The sequence below is a fragment of the Mobula birostris genome, chromosome 13, assembly GCF_030028105.1.
Source record: "Mobula birostris isolate sMobBir1 chromosome 13, sMobBir1.hap1, whole genome shotgun sequence".
NCBI lineage: Eukaryota > Metazoa > Chordata > Chondrichthyes > Myliobatiformes > Myliobatidae > Mobula > Mobula birostris.
The window spans coordinates 30,299,650-30,326,376 of NC_092382.1; the positions used below are offsets into that span (position 1 = coordinate 30,299,650).

Here is a 26,727-nt window from a genome sequence, read left to right on the forward strand (position 1 = left end):
AGGACCGTTCCAGGGATGTGTGGGGTCTCACAGTGTGTCAGGACCCTTTCATGTGTGTGTGGTGTCGTGTGGTGCGTCACGATCCTATCAGGGGTGTGTGTGGTCTCACAGTGTGTGAGGACCCTGTCAGTGGTTTGTGGGGTCTCACAGTGTGACAGGTCCCTGTTAGGGGTGTGTGGGGTCTCACAGTGTGTCAGAACCCTGCCTGGGTTGTTTGGGGTCTCACAGTGTGTCTGGACCCTGCCAGGTGTGTGTGGGGTCTCACAGTGTGTCAGGACCCTTTTGGGGCCTGTGGGGTCTCACAGTGCGTCAGGACCCTGCCAGGGGTGTGTGGGATCGCAAAGTGCATCAGGACCCTGCCAGGGGTGTGTGGGATCGCAATGTGTGTCAGGACCCTGTCAGGTGTGTGTGTGTGGCGTCCACCGTGGGTCAGGGCGCTGTCAGGAGTGTGTGGGGTCCCACAGTGCTTCAGAACCCTGTAAGGCGTGTATGCCGTCTCACAATCTGTCAGGACCCTTTTGGGGCCTGTGGGGTCTCACAGTGTGTTAGGACCCTCTCAGGGGTGTGTCGGATCTCACAGTCTCTCAGGACCCTATCCTGGGTGTGTGGGTTATCACAATGTGTCAGGAACCTTTTGGGGTGTGTGGTGTCTTACAATGTGTCAGGACCCTGTTGGGATGTGTGGGGTCTCGCAGTGTGTCAGGACCCTGTCAGGGGTGTATGGGGTCTCACAGTGTGTCCGGACCCTGTCAGGGGTGTGTAGGGTCTCGCTGTGTGTCAGCACTCTGTCAGGTGTGTGTAGGGTCTCATAGTGTGTCAGATCACCGTCAGAGGTGTGTGGGGTCTGACAGTGTGTCAGGGCCCAGTCAGGGGTGTGTGCAGTCTCACAGTGTGTCAGGACCGTTCCAGGGGTGTGTGGGGTCTCACAGTGTGTCAGGACCCTGTCAGTGGTTTGTGGGGTCTCACAGTGTGACAGGTCCCTTTTAGTGGTGTGTGGGGTCTCACAGTGTGTCAGGACCCTGTCATGGTTGTTTGAGGTCTCACAGTGTGTCAGGATCCTGTCGGGGGTGTGTGGGGTCTCACAGTGTGTCAGAACCCTCGCAGATGTGTGTGAGATCGCAATGTGTGTCTGGACCCTGTCAGGGGTGTGTGTGGTCTCGTAGTGTGTCAGGACCCTATCCAGGGTGTGTGGGGTCTCACAGTGCGTCAGGAACCTGCTAGGGTTGTGTGGGATCGCAATTTGTATCAGGACCCTGCCAGGTGTGTGTGGGATCGCAATGTGTGTCAGGACCCTGTCAGGTGTGCGTGGCGTCCACAGTGTGTCAGGACCCTGTCAGGGGTGTGTCGAGTCTCACAGTGTGTCATGTCCTCTCAGGTGTGTGTGGGGTCTCACAGTGTGTCATGAATTTGTCAGGGGTGTGTGGTGTCTCACAGTTTGTCAGGTCCCTCCCAGTGGTGTGTGGGGTCTCACAGAGTGTCAGGACCCTGCCAGGGTTGTGTGGGGTCTCACAGTGTGTCACGCCCCGGTCCGGGATGTGTGGGGTCTCACAGTGTGTCAGTGTCCTGTCAGGTGTGTGTGGAGTTTCACAGTGTGTCAGTGTCCTGTCAGGTGTGTGTGGGGCGTCACAGCTTGTCCTGACCCTGTCAGGGGTGTGTGGGGTCTCACAGCGCGTCAGGACTCTGTCACGGGTGCGTGGGGTCTCACAGTTTGTCAGGAACCTGTCAGGTGTGTTTGGGGTCTCACAGTGTGTCACGACACTGTCAGGGGTATGTCAGGTCTCACCGTGTGTCAAGATCCTTTCAAGGGTGTGGGGATCTCACAGAGTGCTTGGACCCTGTCAGGGGTGTGTGGGGTCTCACAGTGTGTTAGGACCCTGTCAGGGGTATGTGGGGTCTCACAGTGTGTCAGGTCCCTGTCAGGGGTGTGTGGGGTCTCACAGTGTGTCAGGACCCTGTCAGGGGTGTGTGGGGTCTCACAGTGCGTCAGGATCCTGTCAGGGGTGTGTGGGGTCTCACAGTGTGTCAGGACCCTGTCAGGGGTGTGCGGGGTCTCACAGTGTGTCAGGTCCCTGTCAGGGGTGTGTGGGGTCTCACAGTGTGTCAGGGTCCTGTAAGGGGTGTGTGGGGTCTCAGAGAGTGTCATCAGTGTGAAAGTAATCATGCAAGTACAGCAGGCAGTGAAGAAAGCTAATGGCATTCTGGCCTTCATAACAAGGGGAATTGAGTACAAGAGCAAAAAGGTCCTTCTGCAGTTGTACAGGGCCCTGGTGAGACCACACCTGGAGTACTGTGTGCAATTTTTGTCTCCAAATTTGAGGAAGGACATTCTTGCTATTGAGGGAGTTCAGCGTAGGTTCACAAGGTTAATTCCCGGGATGGCGGGACTGTCATATGTCGAAAGATTGGAGCGACTGGGCTTGTATGCTCTGGAATTTAGAAGCCTGAGAGGGGATCTTATTGAAACATATAAGATTATTAAGGGATTGAACATGCTGGAGGCAGGAAGCATGTTCCCGCTGATGGGTGAGTCCAGAACCAAAGGCCACAGTTTAAGAATAAGGGGTAGGCCATTTAGAACGGAGTTGAGGAAAAACTTTTTCACTCAGAGAGTGGTGGATATATTGAATGCTCTGCCCCAGAAGGCAGTGGAGGCCAAGTCTCTGGATGTTTTTTAGAAAGAGATGGATAGAGCTCTTAAAGATAGTGGAATCAAAGGTTATGGGGATAAGGCAGGAACTGGATACTGATTGAAGATGATCAGTCATGATCACAGTGAATGGCGGTTCAGGCTCGAAGGGTCGAATGGCCTACACCTGCACCTATTGTCTTTTGTCTATTTTCTATAGGACCCTGTCCGGGGTATGTTGCGTCTCACAGTGTGTCAGGACCATGTCAGGAGTGTGTGGGATCTCGCTGTGTGTCAGCACCCTGTCAGAGGGGTGAAGGGTCTTACAGTGTGTCAGCACCCTGTCAGGGGTGTGTGGGGTCTCACAGTGTGTCAGGAGCTGGCCAGGGGTGTGTGGGGTCTCACAGTGTGTCAGGAGCCGGCCAGGTGTGTGTGCGGTCTCACAGTGTGCCAGGTCTCCCTCAGGGATGTGTGGTGTCTCACAGTGTGTCAGGACCCTCTCAGTGGTGTTTGAGGTACCACAATGTGTCAGGACCCTGTCAGGTGTGTGTGGGATCTCGCTGTGTGTCAGCACCCTGTCAGAGGGGTGTAGGGTCTCACAGTGCGTCAGGACCCTGTCAGGGGTGTGTTGGGTCTTACAGTGTGTCAGCACCCTGTCAGGGGTGTGTGGGGTCTCATACAGTGTGTCAGGAGCCGGCCAGGGGTGTGTGGGGTCTCACAGTGTGCCAGTTCCCTGGCAGGGGTGTGTGGGGTCTCACAGTGTGTCAGGAGCCAGCCAGGGGTGTTTGAGGTATCACAATGTGTCTGGACCCTTTTGGGAGTGTGTGGGGTCTCACAGTGTGTCCGGACCCTGCCAGTGGTGTGTCGGGTCTCACAGTGTGTCAGGACCCTCTCAGGTTTGTGTCCGGTCTCACAGCGTGTCAGGAGCCGGCCAGGGGTGTGTGGGGTCTGACTGCGTGACAGGATGTTGTCAGGGGTGCGTAGGTCTCAGAGTGTCTCAGGACACGATCAGGGGTCTGTGCAGTCTCACAGTGTGTCAAGATCTTGGCGATCTGGAAGGAATCTAGAGCAGCTGGATGACCTTCGACTCATAAGGGAGAATGAGGCAGTCATAGATGAGAGCTACAGGGAGGTAGTCACACCTAGGCTGTCGGAAGCAGGTCGTTGGGTGACGGTCAGAGGGGGGAAAGTGAAGGTGAGCAGACAGGCAGTGCAGAGCACCCCTGTGGCCATTTCCCTCAATAATATGTTCACCATTCTGGATACTGTTTGCGGGGACAACCGACCGGGTGTGAGCCACGGTGGCAGGGCCTCTGGCACTGAGTCTGACCCTGTGGTGCAGAAGGGTGGGACGGAGAAGAGGAGAGCTGTCGTCATTGGAGACTCTATAGTCAGGGGAGCAGACAGGAGATTTTGTGGACGTGAGAAGGACAGCCGCATGGTTTGTTGTTTCCCGGGTGCCAGATCCGGGATGTCTCTGACCGGGTGCACGACATCCTGGTATGAGAGGGAAAGCAACCAGAAGTCGTGGTACATGTTGGCACCAACGACATAGGCAGGAAGAGGGATGAGGTCCTGAAGTGTGAGTTTCGGGAACTAGGCAGAAGGCTGAAGAACAGGACCTCAAGGGTGGCGTTCTCAGGATTGCTGCCAGTGCTACGTGACAGTGATGGTAAGAATTGGAGGAGATGGCAGTTGAATGCGTGGCTGAGGAGTTGGTGCAGGGAGCAGGGGGTTTGGATCATTGGGATCTCTTCTGGGGTATTCTTCACTTATGTGAAGAACAAAAGGATGACAGGAGTGAAGGTAGGTCCATTTAGATAAAGGTGGGAAGAAGTGCCTGGAAGCTGTGGAAGTGAGTGAGGTGCTCAATGAATACTTCTCTGCAGTTTTCACCAATGAGAGAGAACTTGATGATGGTGAGGACAATATGAGTTAGGTTGATGTTCTGGAGCATGTTGATATTAAGGGAGAGGAGGAGTTGGAGTTGTTAAAATACATTAGGATGGATAAGTCCCTTGGGCTAGACAGAATATTCCGCAGGCTTCTCCATTAGGTGGGGGAAGAGATTGCTGAGCCTCTGGCTAGGATCTTTATGTCCTCGTTGTCCACGGGAATGGTACCAGAGGACTGGAGGGAGGCGAATGTTGTCCCTTTGTTCAAAAAAGGTAGTAGGGATAGTCCGGGTAATTATAGACCAATGAGCCTTACGTCTGTGGTGGGAAAGCTGTTGGAAAAGATTCTTAGAGATAGTATTTATGGGCATTTAGAGAATCATGGTCTAATCAGGGACAGTCAGCATGGCTTTGTGAAGGGCAGATCGTGTCTAACAAGCCTGATAGAGTTCTTTGAGGAGGTGACCAGGCACATAGATGAGGGTAGTGCAGTGGATGTGATCTACATGGATTTTAGTAAGGCATTTGACAAGGTTCCACACAGTAGGCTTATTCAGAAAGTCTGAAGGCATGGGATCCAGGGAAGTTTGGCCAGGTGGATTCAGAATTGGATTGCCTGCAGAAGGCAGAGGGTGGTGGTGGAGGGAGTGCATTCAGATTGGAGGGTTGTGATTAGTGGTGTCCCACAAGGATCTGCTCTGGGACCTCTAATTTTCATGATTTTTATTAACGACCTGGAGGTGGGGGTAGAAGGGTGGGTTGGCAAGTTTACAGATGACACAAAGGTTGGTGGTGTTGTAGATAGTGTAGAGGACTGTCGAAGATTGCAGAGAGATATTGATAGGATGCATAAATGGGCTGAGAAGTGGCAGATGGAGTTCAACCCGGAGAAGTGTGAGGTGGTACACTTTGGAAGGACAAACTCCAAGACAGAATACAAAGTAAATGGCAGGATACTTGGTAGTGTGGAGGAGCAGAGGGATCTGGGGTACATGTTCACAGATCCCTGAAAGTTGCCTCACAGGTAGATAGGCTTATGGGTTGTTGGCTTTCATAAGTCGAGGGATAATGTCTAAGAGTCGCAATGTAATGATGCAGCTCTATAAAACTCTGGTTAGGCCACACTTGGAGTACTGTGTCCAGTTCTGGTCGCTTCACTATAGGAAGGATGTGGAAGCATTGGAAAGGGTACAGAGGAGATTTACCAGGATGCTGCCTGGTTTAGAGATTATGGATTATGATTAGAGATTAAGGCAGCTAGGGCTTTACTCTTTGGAGAGGAGGAGGATGAGAAGAGACATGATAGAGGTGTATAAGATATTAAGAGGAATAGATACAGTGGACAGCCAGTGCCTCTAAACATCTGGAGAAGAGTGATGCATATGTGAGAGTGCTGTTCTCGGACTACAGTTCAGTATTCAACACCATCATTCCCTCCAGGCTTGACAAGATGCTCAGAGACCTCGGCCTTGACCCTGCCTTGTGCAGCTGGATCGTGGCGTTCCTGTCAGATTGCCAGCAGACGGTAAGAGTGGGCTCCCTCACCTCTGCCCCTCCGACACTCGATGTAGGTGCCCCTCAGGGCTGTGTCCTAAGCTCCCTCCTTTACTCTCTGTATACACATGACTGTGTCGCCACCCACAGCTCCAATCTGCTAATTAAATTTGCTGACGATACTATATGGATTGGCCAAATCTCAAATAATAACGAGGTAGCCTACATAGAAGTCATCACCCTGACACAGTGGTGTCAGGAGAACAACTTCTCCCTCAATGTCGCAAAAGCAAAGGAGCTGGTCGCAATGTCACAAGAACAAGAGGAATGGAGACAGGCTAACCTCTATTGACATCAATGGATCTGGGGCTGAGAGGGTGAACAGCTTTAATTTCCTTGGCATTCACGTCACTGAGGATCTCACATGGTCTGTGCACACCGGCTGCGTGGTGAGAAAGGCACAACAGCACCTCTTTCACCTCAGATGGTAGAGGAAGTTTGGGATGGGCCCCCAAATGCTGACGATTTTCTACAGGGCCACAGTTGAGAGCATCCTGACTGGCTGCATCATTACATGGGATGGGAACTGTACTTCTCTCAATCGCAGGGCTCTGCAGAGAGTGGTGCGGACAGCCCAGTGCATCTGTAGACGTGAACTTCCCACTATTCAGGGCTTTTCAGAGACGGGGTAAAAAGGACCCAAAGGATCATTCTGAACCCAAGTCTCACCAACCACAACCTGTTCCAGCTGCTACTATCCGGGAAACGGTACCACAGCATAAAAGCCAGGACCAACAGGCTCCGGGACAGCTTCTTCCACCAGGACATCAGACTGATTAATTCACGCTGATACAAATCTATTTCTACAATTGTACACATATATACACGCTCACCGCACACACTTTACTGTAATTGTGCTGCTGGTGCAGAAAAACAGTTTACACGACATGTGTCTGTGATATTAACCCTGATTCTGAGAATTTTTATCTGGCTGTTGTCTCATTTTTTTAGATCTGTTATTCATCATACTCATACTGTCCTCATTCATATCAATCTAAGTGTGCTCCAGTACACATGGCGTTTTCTAGAAACTGTCATTTAAGTTCTTATTTTTCTTTGCATATTTTCCAGATCTGTTTCAGACCAGGATATTATACCAAAATTATACGTCAATATGGGCATAGTGAGTGTTTAGTACCTTTGTTATATTTTTACTGTTCAGCTCTGTTTGGCAGATTTTCTTGATCCTTGATGTAAATTCAGATTTTCTTCAGCCTTGAAGTAAATTTTGTTGGAAAGTTTTCCTTTATCACACGATTATCTATTTTCTTTGCTTATTGATATCCTAACTATATGTTTCATATTCTGTTGCATTGTATCCTGATGTTCTGTTTGATATTCTACTGGCTCTATTGCACCTTTCTTTATGTTTCATGTTCTGTACTTTTCTAGTCTAAAGTTCATGCTTATATCTTTGGAAATTAGTTCCATTATTTGAATTATTTGTTTCAGCTTTGCTGATGCAAGAGCAAGTAATTTCAAATCATCAATGTATAGCTGTGCAAACATATAATTCGTATTTTTACCTGATTTGATACCTGATTTTTGTCCGTTTCAGTAAATTATGAGCAGGTTTAAAGCCAAACAGAACCATACTGGCCTTAGTGAGTCGCTCTGGAAAATCCCTCAATTTTGATAATGGTGGTTGTCCCTTTGTGGTTGTTAATAGGACGATTATTTTATGCCAATGATTCATCAGATGTTGTAGAAATTTCACAAGTATTGGATGAATTTTATATCTATTTGGAACTTCTCTTAACCATGTGAGGGAGAGAATCAAATGTTTTTTGATAGACAATATTACACTGAAAGATTTCTGCTTTCCACAGGTTTTGAAATAGAATTGCATAATCTGTTATCTGTTGTTCATAACCGAACGGTATTTTTTCTGCTGCCCTGTGAGTATATTGTGGTTATCTAAGTGAGTTGTTATTAGTTACCGGATGCACGATGCTACAATTATATAATTGTCTTAATATTATTAAGAGCCAATAATAACATAGTAGGTGACCATTCAGTAGTCTTATAAATGCAGTATTGAAGCTGTCCCTGAGGCTGGTGGTACACACCTTCAGTCTTTATATCTTCCGCCCCATGGCAGTATGAAAGAGAGAATGTTTGAGGTGGTTTGGGGTTCAGCACAGCCAAGAAGGGCCAAAAGACCTGTTTCTGTGCTGTAGTTTTTTTTATGGTTTCTATGGTTTCTAGACAACATCCATGTGTAACTTCATCCATCACCTTTGTCACATCCTGCAGGAACTCAATCAAGTTGTCAAGACGCAAATCCCATCCAAAGCTTTTAATGATTATGGACCTGTATTCCCAGATCACTTTGCTCTACCACACTCCTCAGTGCCCTACTGGTAACTGTATAAGACCGACCCCGCTTGGTCTTTCCAAAGTGCAACACGTCATGCTTGTCTGCAATCTGCCCAATTTATTCTTAAATGTTAAAAAAGAACCCGCATTTACCACCTCATCTGGCAGCTCATTCCACACTCCCACCACTCTGTGTGAAGAAGCCCCCACTAATGTTCCCTTTAAACTTTTCCCCCCTCACCCTTAACCCATCTCCTTTGGTTTTGTTCTCTCCTTGCCTTGGTGGAAAAAGCCTGCTTGCACTCACTCTGTCTATACCCATCATAATTTTATATACCTCTATCAAATCTCCCCTCATTTTTCTATGCTCCAGGGAATAAAGTCCTAACCTATTCAACCTTTCTTTGTAACTGAGTTTCTCAAGGCCCGGCAACATCCTTGTAAACCTTCTCTGCACTCTTTCGACCTTATTAATATCCTTCCTGTAATTTGTTGACCAAAACTGGACACAATGCTCGAGATTCGGCCTCACCAATGCCTTGTACAACCTCATCATAAAATTCCAGCTCTTATATTCAATACTTTGATTAATAAAGGCCAATATACCAAAAGCTCTCTTTGCGACCCTATCTACCAGTGACGCCACTTTTAGAGAATTTTGTATCTGTATTCCCAGATACCTGTTCTACTGCACTCCTCAGTGCCTTACCATTTACCCTGTATGTTCTATCTTGGTTTGTCCTTCCAAAGTGCAATACCTCACACTTGTCTGTATTAAACTCCATCTGCCATTTTTCAGCCCATTTTTCCAGCTGGTCCAAGTCCCTCTGCAAGCTTTGAAAACCTTCCTCACTGTCCACTACACCTCCAATATTTGTATCGCCAGCAAATTTGCTGATCCAATTTACGACATTATCATCCAGATCATTGATAGAGATGACAAATAACAATGGACCCAGCACTGATCCCTGTGGCACACCACTAGTCACAGGTCTACTTGTATATTGGTAGAGTCTTTGACCAGGTCCCACATGGGAGGCTCATACAGAAAATTAATATGCTTGGGAACTGTGGTGAATTATCCTCGCTGGCAGGGACCCACACTGGGAGAAACATCTTAGCTGGCGGGCGGTGAATCTGTGAAATTATTGTCATAGACTGCTGAGGAAGACACGTCATTGGATATAGTTAAAATGCAGGTCGATATGTTCCTGATTAGGAAGAGCGTCAACATTTACAGAAGGCGGGATAATGGGGTTGAGAGGATTTGCGTAGCAAAATCACTGAGCCGATTGGCTTAATTCTGCTCCTAAGTCTTATGGTTTTAGGGAGCATCTGGAGTATTGTATTCACTTCTGATTGTCCAGCTTTTAGAAGGATTGGAGAGGGTACAGAACAGGTTTATCAGGGTGTTGCCTGGATTCGGTGGCATGTGCTACAAGTAGAGGTTTGATAAACTTGGTTTGTTTACTCTGGAGTTAGAATAGAGATCTGACAGAGGTACACAAGTTTGAGAGATAAGATTTGGGTCGACAGCTTGTATTTTGTTTGTTATTTTTTTACATAAGACTGGTGTCTAATATCAGAGGGCATTTGGTTAAGATGAGATGTGGGAAATTTACAGCAATTGTGGGTGTTTTTTTTTTCATAGAGTTCTGGTACCTGGAATTTACTACCTGAGTCATGTTGAAGGCAACTATGTTAGATATACATGAATGTACAGCAAATGCAAGCATATGGTCAATAATATAAGAAAGGATACCAAAGTATTTTTTTTAAAACTTTCCCAGATATTAAAGAGTAAAAAAAAGGGAGAGGGTCGATATCGGACCGCTGAAAAATGTTGTTGTAGTTGTAGTAACAGGTGAAAAGGAAATGGCAGACAAACTCTGTGGAAGTCACTAGCGGAATTACAAAAAGTAATGAACACCAGTGAACAGAATTGTGTGTTGTGCGATTACAAAGGAAAAGGGGCTTGGAAGATGAAAGGTCTGAAGATAGAAAACTCACCTGGACTGATCCAGAGATCAGCGAATGGCTAATGGCGAATTTTGATTCCCAGGTTTTGCCAAGTCACAGACTAACATTTGAGATGTGGTTTGAACTGAGCATTTCATCACTCACCTATCAGTTGAGTGGGTAATTCAGATAACCCTTGGGCGATGTTCATGTATTCCTGTGGATCAGGACCTGTTTAAATATAAAAAGAATCCATGGAAACAGAGCTAAAATAATTAAAATAACTAAAATGTTTATTTCAATGTGCCTTTGTGTTCAGTGCATGTTTTTAACGTACCGAGCTCCTGTATTTCCCTCAGTATTCTGTCCAACTTCGGTAACTCAGCCCTCCATGCCAGAAAGGATTCCCACATCGCCCTCCGGGCCCGGGAGCCTTTACCCATCACCAAACTGAGGAAGAGTCTGGAACTCTCGGTCCGGTTTCCCTTCTCTGTCAGTTCAGTGACTTTCTAGAAAAGGAAAGTAATAAATTTACCGCGGAGCAGACAGACAGACATGGAGAATGTGCAGGAAAATATCTGTTCATGGCCCCAGTAGCTTCAAAATTGATGCAGTCACTGGGCTGCTGCCTGATCCTCTCTGGGTTCAGTCGTTAACACAGAAACAGTAACTGAGGGAAATTCTAAATCAATATTGTGAAAGAATAAGGATTTACTGACACCCTGCAGTATATTCAACGTGATTAATTTACTTATCCATCAATGTGTAACATTACATCAAAAAGATGTGACAACAAGAACGGAAGGGAGGGGAGAGCGAGAGAACAAAAAAATGGATGGTGGGCATCACTGAATCGTGGCTGAAAGAAGATCATATTTGGGTGCTCACATCCAAGGATAAATATTTAATCGAAAGGAGAGGCAGGTGGGTGAAAGGGTTGGGTTGACTCTGTTGTCATAAAAAAATAAAAGTTCTTCTAAAGAAGTGATAGCAGATTGGACGGTGTAGCTGTTAAGATACTGCGTAGGGAAAAATGACCCTGATGGAACAGTAACCAGGATGTGGGCTACAAATTTCAGTGGGAGAGAGGAGAGGCATGTAAAGAGGTCAATGTTAAAATAGTCATGGGAAATTTCAATATGCAGGTAGTTTTGGAAAATCAGGTCAGTGCTGAATCCCAAGTGAGGGAATTTATAGAATGCCTATGAGATGGCTTTTGAGAGAAGCCTGTGGTTGAGCCCACTATAGGAAAGGCAAATCTGGATTCGATGTGTGTTGTGTATTGCACCAGATTTGATTGGGGAGCTTAAGGTAAATAAACCCTTCAGAGGCAGTGATCAGAAAATAGCAGAACTCACACTGCAGTTTGAGAGGGAGAAGGTAACGTTAGATGTATCAGTTTACACTGGAATAAATGAATTACAGAGGCATGAGAGAGGAGCTGGGCAAAATTAATTGGAAGAGGACACTAGCAGAGGCAACAGCAAAGCAGGAATAGATGAAGATTCTGAAAGCGATTCAGAGGGCGCAGGTAGAGGTAGATAATCCCAAATATGAAGGATTATTCCAGAGGGAGGATGATCAACCGTGGCTGACGAGGAAGTCAATGCAGCAGAAAAGCAAAGGAGAGGGTATAGAATATAGCAAAATATAGTGGAAAGCTGGAGGACTGGGAAGCTTTTACTAACCAGCAAAAAGCAACTAAAAAGCTGTAAGTAGAGAGAATATGAAATATGAAGGGGTGCTGGCTAATAATGTAAAGTGCTTACCAAAAGGTTCTTGTGATATATATGTCCTTTCAGGACAACCTATTGATTTTTGGTGTCATGCGATATCAGCTTTGTGCGTGGTAGTTCCTGTCTAACCAATCTGAATGTTGGACCAGGAAGTTACCGGGAAAGTTGATGAATGGAAGGAAGTGGGTGTTGTCTGAATGGACTTTAGCAAGGCACCGCAGAGGAGGGTGGGCAAGAAAGTTCAGTTGCTCAGCACTCAAGGTAAACTGGTAATTTGGATTAGACAATGGCTTTTTGGAAGAAGGCAGAGAGTGGTTAGAGACTGTTGAATCTCTGACTGGGAATTTGTAATATGTGCTGTGCCACAGGGATCGGTGCTGGATCCGATGTTTGTCATCTATATCAATGATCTGGGTGAAAATGTGGTTAACTGGATCAGCGAATTTGCAGATGACACCAAGAGTGGAGAGTGAGGAAGACTACCAAACCTTGCAGTGGTGTCTAAACCAGCTGAGAAATGGGCTGAAAATGGCGGATGCAATTTACTACAGACAAGTGCGACATGTTGCACTTTGGAAGGACCAAGCAGGGTCAGTCTTATACAGTGACCGGTAGGGCACTGAGGAGTGCGGTAGAGCGAAGTGATCTGAGAGAATAGGTCCATAATCATTAAAAGTGGCAGCAAAGGTTGATAGATTGGACAGAAAGTATTTGTCACACTAGCCTTCATAAATGAAAATATTGAGTACAGGACGTGAAATATGGTGTTGAACGTGTATAAAACGTTGGTCAGGCCTAGTTTTCAGTACTGTGTGCAGATCCGATCACCTACTTCGAGGACAGAGGTAAAGCAGGTTGTAAAGTATGCTGCTGGGACTGGAGGACCTGAGGTATAAGGAAAGATTGAACAGGCTAGGACTTTATGCCTTGGAACGCAGAAGATTGAAGGGTGGTTTGATAGAGGTACACAAAAATATAAGGTGCATAGATAGGGTAAATGAGGGGAAACTTCACTCAGCAGGTGGTGAGATTGTGGAACGAGCTAGCAGTGCGAGTGGTACAAGCGGTGAAGAGAAGTCTGGATAGATACATGAATGGTAAGGGTATAGAGCGCCATGGTCCAGTGCAGGTCAGTGGGAATAGGCAGCTTCAGTAGTCTGGCATGGAACAGATGGGCCAAAGGGCCTGTTTCTGTACTGTACTTTTCTATGAATATGACAAGTCAGCTATTCTGTTAGGGAACTCAGATGGAGACCAGACCAGCTGTGGTGAGCAGGATTCCCTCCCTCAAGTACCGCAGTGAAGCCAGTTGCCCCAGTTTACAATCTGACAATATTCATCCTGGATCAATGAGCTGAGGTGAATTTGACTGACGGTCCCGATAAGACGTGAAATTAGTTTTAGACTGAATGTCTGTTCAACAGTCCAGATATGCAGCCACTGCTCGTATATCACACTGATAAATACAGCAGGTGTGAGAGGAAAAGGTGACGCTGAACCTGTAGCTCCCAGTGCTCCCCACCTTAACAGCTGAAACCAGATCTGCTGGAGACAGTCAGAGATCAAAGTCTCCATTGCCATGTGGAACTCCTAGAACGTGCAGGAGATGAATATTGATCACTATTCCCTCTGATACCAGCAGTTCAGTGACAATATACTAAATACACTCACCTCATTTTCTTCTGTACTGAAATGTCCCTCCTTTGTCAACATCCAACCGAGTCTTTCAACCTTTTCTTCAATCGCCTGTTTGAGTCTGTCCCTGTAGAACTTTGTCAGCTGGTACAGTCGATATTCACCCCCCTCTGCCAGGAGGTCAGAGATTGTAAACTCTGGCTCTGCAAATATAAAAAGTGAATGTAGTCACAAACTCAAATATCACCTGTCTCCACCGCTCTCACCCAACCCAACAAACCAGTCATGTCAACAACCTCAGTGTTCACCTGCCTTCATCTGGAAACATGGATTTTATCCTAATCTCCAACACTGGCCTTAAAACTGACCCATCAATGCGCTGGGCATGACATTACCAGAAGGATCACATTTACTAGAAACCTGTCTCTCTCACCATCGCACCCACTCACCTATTTTAGTTTAAGATGGGCAATAAATGTTGGGACTGTCAATGATAGTTGCTTCCCAGAGATACTCTTTCCATCCTGGCGAATACATTTCCGTTAGATCATATCGCGGAAATACTTTCTTATCTGGACAGCTGCATTTCCTCCGATACACATACTGGAAATCATCAGAGCAGGTGGTACATTTCCTGTAGTGGGGTTAATGGGTGCCCCACTACACCACATGCACCACACCTACACATTTCCCCCTTCTGACCAACCCTCCAACAAGGAATCACATTTACCCACTTCCTGCCTCATTCTGCGAACACATTACCCTCATATTTCACTCACCTGCTCCTTGTTGGACACTTGACAATTCCGTGTTTAATGAGCTTCCGAGATGACAGACAGTCGCCTCACTTGTACCGGTTCCAGGGTCCTGCTCAGTGTCTCTGACGTCACTGTCTCTGGGCTGAATTTGCTCCACTTCCTCTGCGGCCGGACCGCATTCCATTGGGACATTGCTCTCAATCTGACCCTGCTTTGGTACCTTGCTTCCCGTGTCCCGATCATCTTCCCTCGATGAGTTGCCTAGTAAAAACCTCTGGAGTACTTTCTGTACCCAATTTAATTTCCCACCTGAAGTAAATGAGGAATAGCAGGTTTAGAGTGATTTATACTCGAACAAGGATTCACAATGCGTGTCTGCAATGGAGCCGAGACTCTGGCTGACCAGTTTTGGAGTGGGACTGTGCTGGTGAATGTGAACCACACTTCCTGCTAGGTGACCATCCCGATAAGCCGGTGTCTGGACACATCCACTCCCAGAAAAAGAAATGGATAGACACAGTGATACTGATATCTGACTACGCATTAGTTGAACACACTGATAACCAGCGGTTATTAATGGAACAGCATCAGGTGATACCGGGAATTACCACTGGGATTATCTTTCATAAACATAAATCTCCCTGGGTCACAAACTGCCCAGTCACCTGTGTCACTCACAAACAATCCACTGGATTACTCATGGTCCGATCCCCTAGATCACACGTTCTCCGTTTGCTTTGTCACACATTGCCTTGTCCCCTGGGTCACAGACTGACCATTGCCTCGCTGCCTGGTCCCCTGGGTCCCATCCCGTCACCTGGAGGATGATCGTCACGTTACAACTATAGAAGTCATTGGCAAAGGGAGCGCCTTGGCGTGCAGTTCTCGTAGCTAAACTCAAAGTCTCACCGAGAGAGCTTTGCGTTCATTTGCCGTTGCTAATCTATAGGATGGATGAGATTCAGCTGGAAAGAGTGTCGAGGAGATTGACAAGTACGTTACTGGATGGAGCTATTTGGTTTTTGTGTGATATGTTTCGGCTGGGACAGTTTGCCCTGGATCATGGGAGCTTGAAGGGTGACCTTACACACGTACATAAAGTAATCAGGGGTGCAGATAGGGTAGATAGTCATAATATTTTTCCCAGGTTAGGGGAGTCTGAGACTCGAGGGCAGAAATTTAAAAGGGACTGAAGGGGCATTTTTTCACGTGGCGGGTGATGAGTATAAATTGCACGCAGTCAGAGGAGGCTGTAAACACAAATAAAAGGATTCATTTCCAGGCTGTAATCTCTGTTTTATTCCACCTGGAATCACAGAGTTGAGCACAATCACAATGCCCACCGGAGACAGAGACAGTTGGTCACTGGTTATACCGGGTCTCCCATCAGAGATACTGGGAATTTAAATTCAGGTAGCAGATCATCTCAAGAGGGAAATATTGAGAACTCACTTTCACCATTTGGCCACAGACCAGACATGGACTGGGGTATTAAAACAGAGTCAGAATCAGGTTTAATATCACCGGCACGTGACGTGAAATTTGTTAACTTAGCAGCAGCAGCTCAATACAATACATAATCTAGCAGGGAAAAATAATAATGAATAAAAAAAATAAACAAGTAAACCAATTACAAATATTAAATAGATTTTTTAAAAACTTGCAAAAACTGTAAGACTGTATATTAAAAAAAACTAAGGTAGTGTCCAGAGATTCAATGTCCATTTAGGAATCGGATGGTAGAGGGGAAGAAGCTGTTCCTGAATCGCTGAGTGTGTGCCTTCAGGCTTCTGTACCTGCTTTCTGATGGTAACAGTGAGAAAATGGCATGCCCTGGGTGCTGGAGGTCCTTCATAATGGACGCTGCCTTTCTAAGACACTCTCCCTGAAGTTGTCCTGGGTACCTTGTAGGCTCGTACCCAAGATGGAGCTGACCAGATTTACGACTTCCTGCAGCTTCTTTTGGTCCTGTGCAGTAGCCCCTCCATACCAGACAGTGATACACCAAACCAGACCACAAGTTTATCTAAAATGAAGTGTCTGCTGATCCTCAGCCATTTCCAAGGCTGGCAATGTTCTCGGCTCGGTTACAGAAAACAGAGTTTGGAAAATTTCCCTCATCTACTTTGCCGAAATCACAGCATTGGACTTCTCTGAAATCCTGGAAATGCTCTTATCACCTGTTTCTAAATTTTATAAATAAAAGTTGGAGATGTCTTTCACCCCTAAACAGGCCGATGTGCAACAAACCCTGAACCTGGACGTTTACGTAACGAACAACACCGCCGTCACATTCCTGTTTGTGTTTCACTCTCAACCTGCTGATTCAGGGTCTCCAGCTCCTTTCACTCAGTTGGAGCTTTGTCTGGTGAACAAAGTCATTCGACCATTACTGGTGTCAGGTCCCTGCACTGGGACTGTTGGACTGATCGATTACACAAAGCTGCTTTACCAGTGGGATCAATGACACTTTTCTCTGCCCTGTTAGCACCTGTGTAAGTTTCTTCATCTGAACTATTAACCATATAACAATTACAGCATGGAAACAGGCCATCTCGGCCCTTCTAGTCCATGCCGAACTCTTACTCTCATCTAGTCCCACCAACCTGCACTCAGCCCATAACCCTCCATTCCTTTCCTGTCCATATATCTATCCAATTTATTTTAAACGACAACACTAAACCTGCCTCAACCACTTCTGCTGGAAGCTCGTTCCACACAGCTACCACTCTCTGAATAAAGAAGTTCCCCCTCATGTTACCCCTAAACTTTTGCTCTTTCACTCTCAACTCATGTCCTCTTGTTTGAATCTCCCCCACTCTCAATGGAAAAAGCCTATCCACATCAACTCTATAAATCCCCCTCATAATTGTAAACACCTCCATCAAGTCCCCCCTCAACCTTCTACGCTCCAAAGACTAAAGACCTAACTTGTTCAACCTTTCTCTGTAACTTAGGAGATGAAACCCAGGCGACATTTTAGTAAATCTCCTCTATACTCTCTGAACTTTTATTGACATCTTTCCTATAATTCGGTGACCAGAACTGTGCACAATACTCCAAAATTGGCCTTACCTATGCCTTATACAATTTCAACATTACATCCCAACTCCTATACTCAATGCTGTGATTAATAAAGGCCAGCATACCAAAAGCTTTCTTCACCACCCTATCCACATGAGATTCCACCTTCAGGGAACTATGCACCATTATTCCTAGATCCCTCTGTTCTACTGCATTCTTCAATGCCCTACCATTTACCATGTATGTCCTATTTTGATTAGTCCCACCAAAATGTAGCACCTCACATTTATCAGCATTAAACTCCATCTGCCATCTTTCAGCCCACTCTTCTAAGTGGTCTAAATCTCTCTGCAAGCTTTGAAAACCTTCTTCATGATCCACAACTCCACCTATCTTAGTATCATCTGCATACTTACTAATCCAATTTACCACCCCATCATCCAGATCATTAATATATATGACAAACAACACTTGATCCACTACAGATCCCTGAGACACACCGCTACATACCGTCCTCCAATCTGACACACAGTTATCCACCACTACTCTCTGGCGTCTCCCATCTAGCCACTGCTGAATCCATTTTACTATTTCGATATTAATGCCTAACGATTGAACCTTCGATGTGCAGCTACAGGGCAGAAGTTTAATTATAAAGATCCCAGTGAACATACCTGTAGCCATTCTGATTCTGACTGACGATTGTCGATTGTTGTCGTCTTGTTTACACTTTGGTCGCGGTTCAGGACAGCTCCAGCTGCTGGTGATGCCCTGAATTACACACAACAAGCAGACAGTGAGTCAGAGAGAGTACGATTCTTTGCAAAATGTGACAGTATCACCACCCTGTGTATCAGAGCAGCAGTTTGCTTAGGGAACAAACATTCCCTGTTAACATCAACTCCCACACCATGTCTGTATGTCTGTCCAGTGATATCTGGCGAATCTTACTGATAGAGTCACAGAGCAACAGAGCACAGACACAGACCCTTCAGCCCAATGAGACAATGCTGACCACAGTGCCCACAGAGATGGTCCCAATTTCCTGTGTCAGGCCCATTTCACTCCTGGCCTCTTCACTCCATCTACACATCCCAACTGCTATCGTCACAATCACTGTCTATCTCATTGGTAACTCTGAAGCAAAGCATTCATTAAGCACCTCGCCTATCACCGCATCCTCCAGGCACATTTCCACCCTTGCTCCTGTGTAGTCCTACGCTCAGTCTATTCATCCTCCTCTTCTTTTCCCACATGCAGAACACCTTTGGCTTTCCTTCGTCCTGCTTCTCAAGGACTTCTCAAGTTCCTTCGACCTCTAAGTCACTTCTTAACCTCCTTCCAGGCTACGTTATAATTCTCTGGAGCCTTGCTTGGATGTTGCTTCCTAAACCTAAATAATGCTTCCTTTTCCCTCTTGCTTAAATGTTCTCATCTCTTGTGATCACAGTTTGTTTATATAAACATTGTTTCACTGTGGGTGGAACAAATCTACCCCGAACTGCATATAAGTGTTCTTGAAACAACCTTCACATTTCCATTGTGTGTTTCCCGTTGAAAATGTTTTCCCAATTTACACTCCAAAGTTGTTCCAAATACCATTGTAACTATCCGTCCACTAATTAAATACTGTCTCGTAGGGTCTGCTACTATCCTTGTCCATGACCATGATAAAAGTTGGGGTGTTGTGGTTACTATCTCAAAAGGGCCACCCATTGTGACATCAGTCACCTGACCAGCATCATTGCCTCATACGAGATATAGTACGGCAACTCCTCCAGTGAGCCCATCCACATACTGTGTCAAGAATCCTTCCTGGACACACAACACATTCTGCCTCATTGACACATTTTGGAACAAGGAGGTGGAATCAGCATCAGGAAAGTTGAGATCAACAGTGATAACAACCTTGTTGCTTTTGCACCTTTCCCAACGCTGCCAAGTTATCTGCTCTCATTATCCCTGTGGCTTTGGGGGAGGCCTATAGAATACTCCCAGAATGATAGCCCCCTTCCCGTTTCTGACTTTCACCCACATTGATGTCCTCTGTGTATGTCGCTGTGATACCATCCCTAATTAGTACAGAGAATTCCCCCCCATTCACCACCCCCCGCCCATATGTATTATGAAACAACTAAAACCTGGAGCATCAAACACCAATCCTGCCCTTGTAACAGTCAGGTCTGTGTAATGGTGATAACATGCCATCCATTGCTCGGATTTCCAGAAACTGCAGATTTTCTCTTCTTTTTGATAAGTCATCATTCAGTCATGGTATAAGATACAAGTCATAATACATAGTAGAATTAGGTAATACAGTCATTCTAGTCTGCTCCATAATCAATCATGAAGCATTATTTTTCCAACACTGTATTGTTGCTTCCCTGCTATAATACTCAACCCATTTAGCAATCCAGAACATAAATATACCTAACGACAGCCTCCACCACCCTCTGTGGCATCAAATTCCACAGATGAACCAACATTTGGCTGAAGTAATTGCTCTCACCTCAGTTTTAAAGTGAAGCTTCTTTATTCTGAGCCAGCACTCTCAGATCCCAGACTCTCCGTCTAATCAAGACACCCTCTCCATTCCCACTGCATCCAGACTTGCTGTTATTCAGTTGGTGTAAATAATCACCCCCGCCCTAACTTCCACCCCCCCCCACACCAAACCCCAACCACCATCCCTCTGAACCCCACTAAACACAGGCCCAGGTCCATCAAATGCTCCACATGCATAATGCTTATTCTTCAGATTATTCTTGTGAACCTTGTTATCAACAGCTGTACTGAATACATTTCCGGGGAAAACAGGACAATTGGTACCAGGATAATGTACTAGGAAAAGCTGTGCCTTCTTTACTCTTCTGTCAACTCTCACAAAATGTTCCAGGGTGAATGTAATACAGATAAACTGGAATCACTAGAAATGCTCAGCAGGTAAGGAACAGCTGTGAGGAGAGGAAAAAAGTTAGCAATTCGGTTTCCTAACCTTTCATCAGAATGGATTCAAACATCATCCAGTTTTTAGTGGAAAATCTTGGGTTGTTCTCCATGGAGTGGTAGGGACTGAGGGAAGATCGGATGGAGGTTTATAAGATTATGAAAGACATAGATAGAGTAGACGGGGAGTATTGTTTCACTGTTTAGAAATGTCTAATACCAGAGGACATGCAATGAAGGTGTGAGGGAGTAGTTGCAAAGGAAATGTTAGGGTAAGTTGTTCTACTCAGAGAGGTGTGGATGCCTGGAATGCATTGTCTGTTATGGTGGTGGAAGCCAACACATTGGAGGCTATTAAGAGATGTTTAGGTAGGCACATGGGTGTGAGGAAGATTGAGAGGATATGGACGTTGTGTACGTAGGCGTCATTATTTTTTTTTGGGGGGGGTTGATTTATTTTTTATCTGGTTTGGCACACCATTGTGGCCGATGTGCCTGTTCCTGTGATGTACTGTTCCACGTTCTGTTCTATCTTCAGCATCTTGAGTTTCCCTTTGACTCCCACTGGCAGATAGACAGTTGACAGTGAGGGGGAATTTCCAAAAGTGAATTGAATTCTGAAACCCCGGTCTATTTCTACTGGGGCAAACACGAAACAGCGTATTAATCACAGCCTCTCCCTGCGAGGGATGGAATGGGAACTCATTCTCTGCTTTGCTTCAGAACTCCAGAACCTCAGAACCAAACATCTGAGCACAGAACAGAAATATTCGCTCAGCATCTCATAAACCCGGACAACCTGATCCCCTGATTCATTTTATCTGGGTGAAAACGTGTGGTATTCCAGGATCCAACCTCAGAGGGTCACAGCCCACACCCAGAGCCTCACACATCTTTTCCACATATCACATTGGGTGTTTCCACATCTCACACTGACAGACTCACGCTACCAATATCCAGCCCCTGGAGACGTCTGCTTCACTGCGGAAGGAGGAACATCCAGCCACATCTGCAAAAGCACCAACGTAGACCGAAGCCCAAACACTACCAGTTCCATATTCCTGGAGCCCCCATCCCAAGATTGTATCTCAAGCACCAACTCTCCCAGGGCTCTTTGCTGCCGGTAATATGCGGCAGTGTCTCAGCTAATCCCAGTTCAATCTTCTTGCTGCGTGGGATCTCGCCCAGTACAGCTGGCTGCCATGTTTCCTGCAGTGTAGCAGGAACAAAATGTAAAATTATAAAGTAGAAAATGCTGGGAACTCAGTTCATCAGACTACATCTCTGAAAGGACAAATGGTGGAAGACCCAGTTTCAGAACTGAGACTGTCCAAGGTGCTGCCGATCTGCTGAGCGTTTCCAGTATTTTCTCCTCCTTACTTTGAATTTCCTGCAACTGTAGTATTCTCTCCCTCCTCGTTTTAATGCACAGATAGTAACTGATTGTAAAATATCAACAACACCCTAAACAGTAAATGCCACCCCACCCCAAACCATTTGTTAGTTCTCAGTTCATTCTGACCCTGGTGCAATACATTCCATACAGTCAATGCTCACAGCATCCTTTCCTCCCACAGTCACTGTTACATTTGCTCCTGAGGCCACTGTCTCTACGTTGAGAAGCGGTGACCACAGAGCGATAGAAAGTGCAGCACTTGCTGCAGCTCTGACGGGCTGTTACCCTGGAAACAGAGGAAGTGGCTCACCGAAAATAACCGAAAAAGGAAATAACAAACTCAACATCAGATGCTGTGAGTTTCATTTTGACAAAGATTAACACTGCAGCCATTTTGTAACGGTGAAACTAAAATTGAAATGGCTGCTTTTACCCTGCCACCTGCTGTGTTCAATTAAACCTCTGGTAGCTCCAGCTATCAAAAACCCAATCCTGGAAAACTTGTAAAACAAATCTTCGCAATGAAGACAAAATTTAGAAGAGAGTTTGCTGAAATATATCATTGTGGCATTGGGACACAGGCTGGACAGAGATTGAACAAAATGGTTGATAGATATCATTGATGTGGTGGGATACAGACTGGACAGAGATTGAACAGTGGGTTGATATATATCATTGAGTTGGTGGGATTCAGACTGGATAGAGGTTGAACCAGATGGGCAGGGAATGAGCAGATGGAACCCGGTGGGAGAAGGAATCAAGTGCACTCTCCGATGGTCGTCCAGTAATACACAGACACTGAAATAATAGTACACACTACTAGATAACAGATTCCAATATAACAAAGCCAGAGCAAACAATAGCCCTGGAGGAACGTTATTTTCTTTTTACTGTGTACTGTCCCAGTAGCTTATGGTCGAAATGACAATAAACTTGACTTGACTAAGAAGTTCGGTATATGTCGTTTTCCACCCTACACGCTTCATCAGTGCTCCGGAGAAAGTATCCCATCCCGATACCGCACAGCTTAATACAACTACTGTCTACTGCTATTTCTTTAACTGAATGAAGTAGCGGAGAACTGTGGACACAGCTGAGCACACCATAGAAACCAACCTCCCCTCCATGGACTCAGTCTACACTTCCCGCTGCCTCAGTAAAGCAGCCAACATAATGAAAGATCCCCACAACCTGAACATTCTCACTTCTCACCCTTCCACAGGGGCGAAGATAAAATAAAACAGAAACATACCACCAGGCTCAGGGATGGTGTCCGTTCTGCTGTGATAAGCGAACTGAATGTTCCCAGCGTGTTGAGTGGACTCCTGACCTCACAGTCTAAATCGATCTGACCTTGCACCACATATCTACCTGCACTGCACTTCCTCTGTCACCAGAATGAGTTGTTATACTCTGGTATTGTTATCTTAATGTACTGCTGTAATGTATTGATCTGTGTGGATGATACCGAAGACACGATTTTCACTCTACCTCTGTACATGTAAAACAAAATAAAGATTCACCATTTTAATCGTGTGGAAATATTAGACGGCCTGGGTTGCTCCTTTGGAATTTCTGGAGGGAGTGTACACAATTCCGAGAAACTCAGATAAATGAAACAACACTTAATTCCCGCATTAATAGGCTCATATATCGGGAAACACTGGCTGCATTTCGGCAAGTCGTTGCAATGGAAAGAAGATGGAAATAAACTTCCCAGTACCCCGAGAGGACGTTAGAGATCTGGATCTCACTGTCCTACGTTAGAGATCTGGATCTCACTGTCCTGTCTGAACGGGGGATAAATGAAACTACTCATACACGTGGATCAGTGTCCCGAGGGTGTGATTACTCTGTTGAACCCTCGCGTCTGCAAGAACACACCAGGCCGAACGGCCGATTCCAGTGTGCTGGACATATGTAAAACAATTAAAGACCCCAGGCACCGATCCAGGTGAAGTTTGGATCCGAGACCGGGCCGGGTGATGGAGGTAAAGGTCCCCAGCTACATCTTAATGGATTTGTTCAGTCTCGGCTTCACCACCTCATCCCGCTCCTGGGACCAGAACAACCGGGGCTGAGCGGCGGCTCATCTCAGGCGGTTCGGTGTGACGGTCCCATAAGCCGGACCGACCCCGGCAGGTTGTGTCCAGGAAGTGGGACGAGGCCGCCAGTTCGAGGAAGTTAACGGGACGCTCTGCCCAACATCAGCACCCCCCCCACCCCACCCCACCCCACCGGGATCGACATCAGTACTCACCGATGGGAAATTGTCGGTCGCGTTCACACCTAGTGACCGGCCTCAACACTGACCGATGAGAACTTGATTAATTTGTCCCGCAGACAGCGATCGGTTCACCGGCTCCCAGCCAACGATCCGCTTCAACAGAGAACGGTAAGAACAGCACCGCCCATCCGGGGACTGTGAGAGCGGGGGCGGAGCCTCGGCAGCGGGGGGCTGAGGCGGAGGCGGGACCTCGATAATAAAACCCCGCAGATGCTGCAGATCTGCGCTTGAAATGGGAGCGAGAAACGGGATCACGTGACGGGTGGAGGGTCTCCCATCTGAACCGGTGACTCTGTTCCTCGCCCCTCACACGCAGCCCGACCCACCGCTGCGTTTTACACGTTATTTCATTTTTTACACCAGCTACATTTTAAAATTTTCCCTCTTTGTCTTCCCCATCCCCATCGCTCCACCTCCCGGTTCTCCGAGTTACGGTTTCGATTCCCATCCCGGTCCGATACACAATTCCCACCCGAACAGGAGTTGTGCAGGTTTCATGGAAATCACTTCTATGCTTGTAAGCACTAATTTCTATTCACATTCCTCCGGAGCCTCGCTGGACAGGAACACTGAAATATCAAGTGAGAAACAGTAGGAGGTGGCCATTCAGCCCCTCAAACCATCAACAAGATGTCGGTTGTTCTCCCATCTCAGCCAAGAGTTTTTGTCCGATCCACAGTTCCTCGATCCCTTCGGTCTCCACACATCTGCCGGCCTCTGTTTTATGCGAAGACGATCACTGAGACTTCATCGTCCTCCAATACTCATTCTGCTGAATCTCTAAAACAAACACTCTCTAACTTCTTCGATAACCCTCCATGGATTTAAATTCCATTTCTGCAGCCCCATGTTGGCCCAAACACTTACTTCGCACCCCTGTCACTAGTTCCACCTTCCCACCTCCCTCCTCAGCTGGATCTACCTCTCACTCCTCAGGTCTTGCCCCATCTCCACCCCTCACCTCTTTTCTCTGACTATTTCCCGTCCACTGTCAGTCCAGAGGGAGGGTCTCAGCCCAAAATATTGAAAATTGATTTCCCTCCACAGATGCTGCCCGACCCATTGAGTTCCTCTGGCGGTTTGTTCTTTGGTCTACAGAACCCATGTTAGTATGGGGAGCATATTCCAGATATAATCTCAACAAAGCCCAAATAATTATTACGGTAATCACTCTGGACAACAACGGCTTTGCTTCCTCAACCTTCAGGTGTATCTTCTGAATTTTGGGCTACTGATCATGAAAACCAACATGAAGTTTCCCTACCACGCTCCATTTTTTTGAAATCACTTATGCTTATTATTTCAATTCATAATTTAAGTCAATTAAAATGTTGCCTACAATGTAAGTTGGCAAGTTTCCTATCTTGTCCAGGCATGCTTAGGCGTCGCGGCTGCTGCACGGAAGGACAGGCTTTTATAAATATTATAGGGTTCAGGATTGTAAGGATGGAATTTTCTATCACCAGGCACAAACATTTCTATGAAGGATTTTGATATTTGAGACAGATGTTTCCCGGAATAACTGATGCCAAGATTAAGGAAAGCACTTTTGTTGGTCCACAAGTCAAACAGGTCATCAATGACAGGCAACTTGAAGAATTTCTAGTGGGACCGGAGAAAATCACATGGAAGGCATTCAAGAAAGTTGTTGAATTTTGTTCTCGGCATCTACAGAGCACCAACCTACATGCAGCTGGTTGAAATCATGCTTCAAACATATAAAACCATGAAATACAACATGTCAGTAAAGATACATTTTCTGCATTCCCGTTTAGACTTCTTCCCTGTAAATCTCGCTGCTGTTAGTGATGAGCAGGTGAAAGGTTTCACCAGGAGATGGCGGTCATGGAGAGAAGACACCGGGGCAACTGGAATTCATCAATGCTGGCGAATTATTGTTGCACACTAAAGCGAGCAGGCTCAGACACTGAGTACAAATGAAAATCATTAACAAAATAATTTAAACTTAGTTGAGCTATTCCAAAGCATCAGCAAAATCATGCAATTAAACACATTATATTCAATAAAAGTTCATTTGTTGTTTCTCCAAATTCCTATGTGATACAAGTAGTCTGAACTTATATTTGTGTTCATCTCCAAGCAGTCTATCATCAACAAAAAAATTCCGAGGGAGCAACACTTTTGAAAAAAAATGTTGTCCATACCTCACTTAAACACGAGAGAACCTGCAAATTCTGGAAATTCAAAGCTACACACACAAAATACTGCAGGAACTCAGCACATCAGGCAGTGTCTGTGGAAAAGTGTAAACAGTCAACATTTTTGGCAAAAAGTCTCCTTCATTACTGAGGAGGGATGGACAAGATACCTGAATAAAACTTTAGGGAGGAGAAAGAGGCGAGCTGGACGGTGCCAGTGAAGTCAAGTGTAGAACAAGTTAACGGCTGGAGAAGAGAGAATCGGACAGTGTCAATAGGAGAAAGGGAAGGAGGGGACTCAGGGGAAAGCAATAGGCTGGTGAGCAGAAATGAAAGTTCAGAGAAGGGCATAGAGGAGTGTGAGGCGTTGGACGTGTTTACTGGAAGGAGAATTCAATACTCATGTAATCGGGTTGGAGACTGCCCAGATGGA

General features: G+C 46.1%; 1 protein-coding gene across 1 annotated transcript in view; it reads right to left on the reverse strand.

Annotated features, from left to right (window-relative positions):
- LOC140208696 (NACHT, LRR and PYD domains-containing protein 3-like) overlaps window positions 1-24,229 on the reverse strand; it is a 46,294-nt gene extending 22,065 nt beyond the window's left edge. The window contains exons 1-6 of the mRNA XM_072277567.1: window positions 24,109-24,229; window positions 18,181-18,277; window positions 14,504-14,791; window positions 13,761-13,927; window positions 10,691-10,862; window positions 10,519-10,584 (exon numbers count right to left, since the gene is read on the reverse strand). Of these exons, the coding sequence (XP_072133668.1) occupies window positions 10,519-10,584; window positions 10,691-10,862; window positions 13,761-13,927; window positions 14,504-14,791; window positions 18,181-18,190 (703 nt within the window). The 5' untranslated portion in view covers window positions 18,191-18,277; window positions 24,109-24,229. The remainder of the gene's footprint in view (window positions 1-10,518; window positions 10,585-10,690; window positions 10,863-13,760; window positions 13,928-14,503; window positions 14,792-18,180; window positions 18,278-24,108) is intronic.
- Between the last annotated feature and the right edge of the window lie 2,498 nt (window positions 24,230-26,727).